The sequence below is a fragment of the Lygodium microphyllum genome, chromosome 29, assembly GCF_053477565.2.
Source record: "Lygodium microphyllum isolate KBCC chromosome 29, Lygodium_microphyllum_v1.1.10, whole genome shotgun sequence".
Classification (NCBI taxonomy): Eukaryota; Viridiplantae; Streptophyta; class Polypodiopsida; order Schizaeales; family Lygodiaceae; genus Lygodium; species Lygodium microphyllum.
The window spans coordinates 31,121,458-31,130,110 of NC_141163.1; the positions used below are offsets into that span (position 1 = coordinate 31,121,458).

At 43.6% G+C, this 8,653-nt stretch overlaps 1 protein-coding gene across 2 annotated transcripts; it reads right to left on the reverse strand.

The window, feature by feature from the left end:
* Window positions 1-1,105: 1,105 nt before the first annotated feature.
* LOC148010499 (uncharacterized) lies at window positions 1,106-6,862 on the reverse strand. Of its 2 annotated transcripts, none has more exons than XM_087671515.1 (9): window positions 5,404-6,862; window positions 5,256-5,293; window positions 5,058-5,138; window positions 3,450-3,548; window positions 3,175-3,323; window positions 3,026-3,088; window positions 2,726-2,900; window positions 1,578-1,625; window positions 1,106-1,437 (listed from the first exon to the last, which is right to left on the reverse strand). In XM_087671515.1, the coding sequence occupies exons 1-9, from the start codon at window positions 6,587-6,589 to the stop codon at window positions 1,276-1,278; spliced, it is 2,001 nt and encodes a 666-aa protein (XP_087527641.1). In that variant the 5' UTR covers window positions 6,590-6,862; the 3' UTR covers window positions 1,106-1,275. The 2 variants fall into 2 exon arrangements, with proteins under 2 accessions (XP_087527641.1, XP_087527640.1); XM_087671514.1 differs by having other exon boundaries at window positions 5,058-5,147.
* Window positions 6,863-8,653: the final 1,791 nt, after the last annotated feature.

An 8,653-nucleotide genomic window follows, 5' to 3' on the forward strand; every position in this document is an offset into this window, starting at 1 on the left:
CAAGTTACTACATTTGCAACCCAGTAGGGTGTTTATAAGGTTAATGCATTGCAACAACGTTAGGTTTAGGTTCTTGCAATACTTTAGTCAGAGAGGCCCTCTACTGCAAATACAAAGCCCCTCTTGAACTTGGTTACCTGACATGGCATGCAAGAGAAAAATGCATTTTGAGTGGCTTACCCCACAAGCCTAACACCGGTGCCAAGAGCTCTGGCAATAACTTGAACCCTTGGAGTGGCTCTTGACTAGATGGCGGAAGTCCTCAGCAATGATGGCACCTCTACATGTGAGGTCTGCAAGGCCAAGGTGCAGATGACAAACAAGAGGTCAAGGAGGCGATAAAGGTGCATGTGATAAGCCAAGAAAATAATTGTTTTGTACGTAAGTTCTATGATTATAATCATTGTGTTAAAATTTGCTTCTATGTTTGAGATCTGCAATAATCATCTTCTTGCAATGTTAGATTTTGACTTTCAGGGCTGGCTACTGTTCGTGTATTCTTGCAAGTAGAGCACAAACCCCATCAACACCATTAAAAGAATAAGAATTATCATGTGTCCCACTCATTACTCGCTTAGTTAAAAAGTTGATTAGGTTAGTAATTTGTTCCCCATGCCAGCAAATCGATCTTGGGAGATGCCTCATACCACTATCACTAATCATTTTCGTATGGTTGAAACCAATTAATCATTCATTGCCATCCAATACATGTAGCAAATGCAGCAACTCATTCTTCAATCCTAAGCCCTGACCAATCAAGCATAACATCATATCCTTTTGAAAACTGCATAGAAGATCATGTCCTTTGAAAATTTACTAGAGAGCCCAGATAATGAAAATTTACTAGAGAGCCCGGATAATGGGAAGTTTTGAATTGAAGAATATTTCCGGTCTTTGCAACTACCTAAGCAAGATGCCACTGTATCTTGGCAACAAGGTCTTCAGCTTGTTTAATGTCCACTATAATCGTTGCAGCCTTCTGTTATATCTTGGCAATTCTCACTTTCTGTGCATAATTTTGTGGATTTACTCTTCTGATCACACATCAGGTGGAGAGAGCAAAAGTCCGACATTTTGTTGTAGAGGACAAATTTGAGCAGGTTCATGCAAAAATTTAAGGGGTGCTTTGATTCTTTCCCTATTCTTTTCTACATGCTACAAGGCAACAACTTGTATAGAACAAAGTCTGGAAAATTTCAGAGACTTCCAAGATTATTTTATACTCCACTCAACCCCTGCTTCCATGGCATGTGCAGCATTGCATCCCATAACCTCTCATTTGCTTTTCTTGTCTGTAATCTTCCCCAGTACATCTTGAAGAGACTTTATCTCCTTGTTCACAATAGCCTGCAAATTATCTATGCGGGGAGACTGGAAGAAACGCCCAGATGCTGGCTCTTGAGATGGCACTCGCATATGAGCCAAAGCATGGACATTCTGTCCAAGCAAAGAGAGCTTATTAAATATTGGGAAAATCGTTATTTTGATGTGCTATGTTCTTTGCCATAAGTTTGTCAGCTGATCAGCTATAAATTACTTATTATTACCTTTTCAGTACAGAATAAAAACAATCAGACCTGGTAAGCCCTGCGATGAATGTAAGGATCCTCCTGAATTACTCCGACCTGTTGTTAACGGGTAGAATGTCAACAAACAGGCACACTTATAAACTATACAAGTAAAATTCATATAATGCAGCAAAATAGTCATGTCCACACAATTACAGTTGGAGTAACTGCTGGGAAAGATTAATACTTGGCACACATCATTCCCAAACAGTAGCTGCCATGCATCCACCCCATCCATACCACCCATGTGTAGGCTGTATGTATGAGATTGGATGAGACACCTGCAGGGCTCCGTTTAAGCATTATGTTGTTAGATATGCTCAATGCCCCACCCTCATAAGGTGCCACCAATGATCCACGATGCTCAAAGTTGTAAGGTCCCCATTATGAGGAGAAGCCATATGTGAGCCCGAATATTGGTTTAGTCCTAACTTGTATGTCAAATGAGATCTTTGTATGTCAAATGAGGTCTATGTGACCGGATGGCAAAAAGGTAACCATTGTGAATCTAATCTTTAGGTTAGACGAAGTAGTTAAGCTGGTAGCAACTCAAGGCACATTGTATCGAGTTGCGGGATAAGAAGGTTTTCAGGGGCCCCTATTTTGAGGTCTGGGGGCCGCAGAAGCGACCCCTGACTTGGGGGCTGGGGGGCCCCAAGGGGGCCAACAGCCCCCTTGGCGGGGGTTTGAGGGCAGCGCCCCTGGCTTAACCAACTAGTGGAAGCTCATATGGTAGGTCAGGCTAACCTAACCACCTTCGCGGGCTATAAAAGCTAAACCCCTTCATAGCCATCTATTATCTATTTTTCACCCACTCAGAGTTATTCCAGCTAGCCTTAAGCTCTTTACCTATCTTTTGTCTAGATCGCCATCTAAGCTTCACAGTGGAAGCACACGGGTGGACAAAGCCATCTTTGTATCAATTGTTTGAAGCTAAATAAATTTTTTTTATTCTCCTCTTATCTGTTGTATACTCTCTATCTCTTTCTCAGATTCTGTTCGCTACGCCGTGTAATTTTTACATATGTATCTAGACCAAATTCAGCTACACATTAACATTGTCTTCTAGCATAACTGCAGATTATGGAGATAATGGGCTTGGTCTAAACTATCTCATCAAAGAAGAGGCCATTTTGAGGATGTCCTTTTACAATTACCTTTACTGACTGCAGCCACTCACTAAGGGCTAAAAGCAATGACAGGAGCTTTTTAGGCTCAATATGTGTCACTCGTCCTCTTTGAAATGTTGACTGCAAGTCCTGTATCTGCCCTGTGAGTTCCTTTTCTCGAATCTTGGAATCTACTAGCTCTTGTTCCTTCTTACCCAAAAGCCTGCATTATTACACATTTAAACCCTCAATATAAAAGTTCAGGTGAAGCGGCAAATAAACCATCAGCATCCAATATAAACAGAAGCCTTTAGGACAGCTTAAGAACATAACAGTTGATAGTCTTACTTCTGAAGGCATGCTACCAAATTCTCTTTGTCATCCAGGTTTCGTTTCTGTAATTCCAGATGTCTGATAGAAAAATTACATGAGCTTGAAAGTTGAGACTTATCATGAGAGAAAGGTGTTACAGCTAGAACTCAATACTTCTAGTATACCTTCCTTTCTGTTTTGGACTTAAACTTTCATGAACACCTGAATCCTTCTCATACTGTAGCCTACTCACACGTTTCTTCAAACAATCTGGGCTAGGTTCTACTTCAGAAGAGGGGTTTTGTTTTGTCTTCACATGGCCAACATTTGCATCCTACAAATCATCAGTATTCATACCACTCACTGTGAGAGATACACTTCAACATTGAAGTACACTTTGATGGTGAGCTTTAAGTTTCTTTGTTTGAAATATTTTCAACATAGCCTTCTATAGACTTACTTGTGTATTACTGCCAGCTAATGCTTTGTTTTGACTACATAAGTCCTGTTTCCTGAACTCAGACCTCATTTGCAGCATCTTCATTTTCATTTCAACAATCTAGACATAGTTTAAAGGCTTGTTAGTATTCGATCAATTTCTGCAATGGTGACATGATCAAGAACAGAGTGTTCCGCAGACAAAAGGCATGCCACATGAACATTTCAAAAAAACAGAAATAGCTGTCCACCGGTTATATTTGATAGTTGGTCAACAAAGATGTCCCGCTTCTCTTTTCATCAAAAAGTATTTTTCCATTGTAGATCATTCTAGGCAACCATCATTCAGCAGCAAGACTTACATAAAGCATTATGCACCTGGCAATGCTGGCAATCATGACAAGAGTTTGCTGTGTATCTGTTCAACTCTCTAGCTCTGGGTGTGGTCACCGAATCCAGGTAGAATGGACCACATGACTGGTTAGTGAGCATACCCGCATCTGTCTACTCCGTTTGATATTTCCCTCCATTTTGAGCTAGGGATAGATTAGCTGAAATCCAACATATGACCCTACAACCTGCTGCCCAAGTGGGGATCACAAGCAGACAAACTCCATGGAGCACATGCTAGAACCACCAGGAACACCAAGACGAGTAACTGATCTTAGAACTCACAAACGTGAGACATAAGAGATGCCTCAGCCTGAAGCTAGATGTAAAATATAGAAGTGATAGCACCGAGGTCACTCAAGTCTGAATAGATAATACATCAGGTCGGGCCTGAATGGTACACTTTCCCCCATGTAGCAAGCATTGTACAAGCTACAACACCTTCCCAGCAGTGACAATGCTATCAAAATGTCCACCACTCTTAACTTGGACAAGAGCCCTTTCTTTCGGATCCTGCTGTGAGCTGTTCCAGCAAGCTTTCATGTGATTGTCTGGCCGTTTGTGAAACATTGTCCATCCCTCTTTGCGAGCCTTAAGCTCATCTAGAGTCAACAACCAGGAACCAACTGTCTCACTTATGACCTACCCAACAAATGAACCAGGCTTTCATCTTCAGAATACACAGATAGTGACCACATATTTATGGGTATGAGGTAGTCCAGGCAAAAATGAGCTGGAGTTCCTGGTAGGCGCTTCAAATGGCAGAGCACTTTGAATGAAAGTAATGGGAAGGAGCAGCAGTGGATGGAACTGCCATGTGGGTTGATCAGCCGATTTTGCAGCTCAGCCAGGGTGCAAGTCCAGCAGGCATGCTGGTGAACCATATGTTGGACTACTGCTCATTGTTTTAATCATTTACAAAGCAGCAATTGTGGTGTTGTGTTATCATAGAATACACTCTCTCACTAAAACATGTATGGAAACACATGGGATTAATTTGTCCTGAACCTTATCCAAGGCCAAACATGGACAAACCGTACAAAGCTTCTCAAATCACCACCAAAAAGTGCATCATTCCTACCTAATCACCTGGAAGTGAAAAATTATGCACCAGTGGCACATCAATTTAAAAACTGAAGAAAATATTTTTGTATGTGGGATTGCCTCAATGCCTTTTGCAGAATCAATCATGCCTTTCTGAGAGAAAGTTTTGCTACAGTTGAGAGATACAAGGGCATACTTGGACTTCATACTCTGTTGCACATTCTAACAAGGAGATTTCCAGCTCCTGCACCTTTGATTCATACTTGTCGTCAAGTTTCTGATCAATCTAAGCACATCATTCCAGATTTCAGGGAAAACAAATTGTTTGGTTCTAAAATAAATTTAAGTTAGATGATTCTAAACATGTCACAATTAACCAAAGATCCATGTCTACCTTGCCATCAAATGGAGTAATGCTGCTTGATATACGTCCTGCAAGGACAAAGAGGGGATAATAAGCAGCAAAGAATGTACTAATGGATGCTGCACTTCACGTACAGTAGTTCAAATACTAGAGCTAACCAGCCATCCTCAATCAATACCTGTGCTGGAAGGAGCTCTGCTTCTGATCAATTTGACAGGTTCACCTTCTCGAAGGACGAGAACACTGTCCTGGTTGTTCCCACAACTTAGAGGTGGCATTACCACATCCGAATCAGACCTCTGGTTTCTATGTGCCTTTCTTGTTGAAGAGGCATGCCTCAAATCATTGTTGAGAAGATTACCATACTCTGCTCGTGAGTTGAAGGAACGAGAGCCACCATTGATGTTAATATGGTGCTGCTGTTGGTCATGGTGGTATCGATTATGGTCCATTTCAGATACTGAATAATCACCATCATCTTCCTCAATCAGAGCTTCAGTGTTGGTTGCCAACTCATTTTTGAAGCCTGAGACATGCGACAATCTGCTAGGTGCCAACATGGCACTCCCAGGCCGCACAGGGATCCATCCATGTCCATGGGTTCTGATGCACGACGGTGCAGCTTGTGGACCATTTCTTGCATCATCTACCATGGCCCCTTCCTGATGATGCTGAAAATATCTGCCTTCGATGTCACTAGAGACATCAGGGCCCGACTGTTCGAGGTCCTTGACAGGCTCTGCAGGGCTTTGAAGGTTCCAAGAAGCCGAGGAGTTCTGCTCACCCCTGGGTTCTGGGGAGCCCAACCATTGGACTGGCTGTGCATGTGGCACGGCTGCAGGAGGGCTGATATCTGCAGGACTCTGCTGCCCATTATTGACCTGTTGTTGTTGTTGTAGTTGTTGATGTTGTTGTTGCTGCTGCTGCTGCTGTTCTCCAGCTGACCAAGAGGGTGCACTGCACCTGCGTGATGAGGCAAGGGTATCGTATGCACGGGCATACATGTGGGCTCGGCCGGATTTCTCACTGCTCCAGGAGCGGACCATGCGCTCGACCCCATCTGCGATTTTCTGGATGGCGGAGTAGTCGACGAGGGAGGCGGGAGCAGACGGCGGGGGTGGGGGTGGGGGCGGGGAGGTGGAGGCATCATGGTTGAAGATGGGGGTAGGGTGGGGGGGCAGGGTGGAGGGGCTATGGTGGTGGTGGTGGTGGGCGCTTTGGGGACGGGTATGGAGGACAGAGAGGGATCGAGGGATGGATGACTTGCGGTCGGGGGAGTAGGATCGGGGGGGAGGCCGAGGGGGGGGCGTGGAACTGCGAGGATGGGATTGATGGGGATGATGGTGCAGCCATGCAGGACTCATCCTTAATCCGATGATGACCCCTGCTTGCAATACTACTGCACCAGCTACCTGATAATCACCATATCCTGATCTGTTTCACCGGCTTGAGATGCAGATATGCCTCTTTCGGAGGCATGGCCAGTAGGTACTCCTGTTTGGTCGATCGATTGATCCATGGATTTCGTGTGTGTGTGTGAGAGAGAGAGAGCGAGAGAGAGGAGGCTGGGTGATTTGAGGGGATTCGACACAATACTCCCGCGCGCACCTCGTTTCACCATCCTTTACGTAACAACCTTAATCCCATTTTGTGCACAGGTTTTGGCAGTCTTGAGGATGTGTAGTTATCTACCATGGGTATTCACAAAGCTGGCAAAAGTGCATGAAAAGAAATCATTTCTTCTTCAAAAACAACCAATCACAAGAGTTTATGCACCCTTTTTTTTTTTGCAGGAAGCTATAAAGATGTATTAATATTGAAACGATAGTTTTACAGCTGATTGATTTAAGTACTGCTTCAACCCTGGGAAGCTACCGTCACTTAGGTGGACACATTCAGCTAAATCAAAAAAGCCCAACAGACCATAACAGAACTGAAAATCCTAATAGGCCTTCTTCAATGTTCAACCTTCTTCTTGATATCCAGAAGAATTGCTGCCAAATCCACATTAGAAGCTGCAGTTTCCAGTCCCTCCTTTAAGCTATCTTCGTGCTACTTAAGGATGGTAGCTGTGTCTTTCTCAACCTACAAAAGGAGGTCAGATTTCAGGCCATGTATAGGATCCACATCAATGTTTTCAAACACTTTCTTGTTCCTGCTTAACCAAATGTGCCACAAGTAATAGCTTCTGATCCAATTCCAAATTGGGGGAGGGAGACCATAAATTTTCCCTAATAACACCTCCTTCCAGGTGAGTTTAGTGGGGTGATACTTGAAGACTGTAACCTATAGGAAACACCAGATGTTAGCATTTTTAGTACAGTTAAGGAAAATATGTGAAATTGATTCTACCTGCTATCCACACCTTGTACACAGACCATTCTTCAAACCAGCTTTGAGTGCTCTCTCATTAGTCCATAGACTTTCGAGGGTAATGAGCCACATCAGACAGGACATCTTTGGTTGAATAGAGGGAGCCCAAATGTTATTAAACCTATAGTTCCACTGTGCTACTGCCCAATTAATATGCCATCTGTTATTCAGTTTATTGCAGAGTGGAGCATTGCTATTTATCAAGTCAGGTAGGGGGAGCAGCGGTTTGTCCCCCAATAACCTGATCCCCCTGTGATTGAAGTGGTGGTTGAGATTGCTCGTAACCAGCATGTTAGAATCCCACAAGAGTACCCTTTCAGTTATCAAGTCCAGTTCCTGTCTTTTAAGTTTGAATGTCTGTTTTAGTTGTGTCCCAGTCATCCACTTTTTATGGGCTGGATCCCATATGTCCCTCCAGCTTCTAATTCCTTTCTTGAAGAGCTTGTATGCTAAGTTTAGCTGGTTGTCTGGGATCGCTCCCTTATGGAAGCTGGACCACATAGAGTCCTTGGAACACCAGGGCAGAGTGAGGTTGGGACGGGGAGAGGGGATTAACAGGTTTTTGTACTTGAACCAGGCCTCCCAAAGTCCTTTGGCCAGGGGCAAGCAATCTTTAGGTTTCAGATTGGCAGGACAGATAGTTATCGTTAGTGGGTCTAGGCCTTTCCATTTTGGGCAGCCCTTAACCTGAAATTTGCCAGTGGTGGCTGCCTTGATTAAAGTAATCCAGTCCTCTTCTTCCCTTATGATACTTCTTGCTATCCATTTGGCTGCCAGTTTGTCAACCAGGATGCGAAGATTGGGAAGACCAAGACCACCTAATTTTTTAGGTGTACTACATATAGCCCAAGACACTTTAGGTACCTTGAATTGTTCTCCATCTCCACTCCAAAGAAAGTTCCTCCCTAGTTGTTCTAGTTGCTTCATTCCTGCCTTAGAAGGTTTCCAGCAAGCCAAAAAGTATCTTGTGGATGGAATTAGTATGTGTTTAAGCACCATGCATCTTCCAGCCATATTGAGCTGCAGCCCCTTCCATTTTTCAAACTTACCCCTGT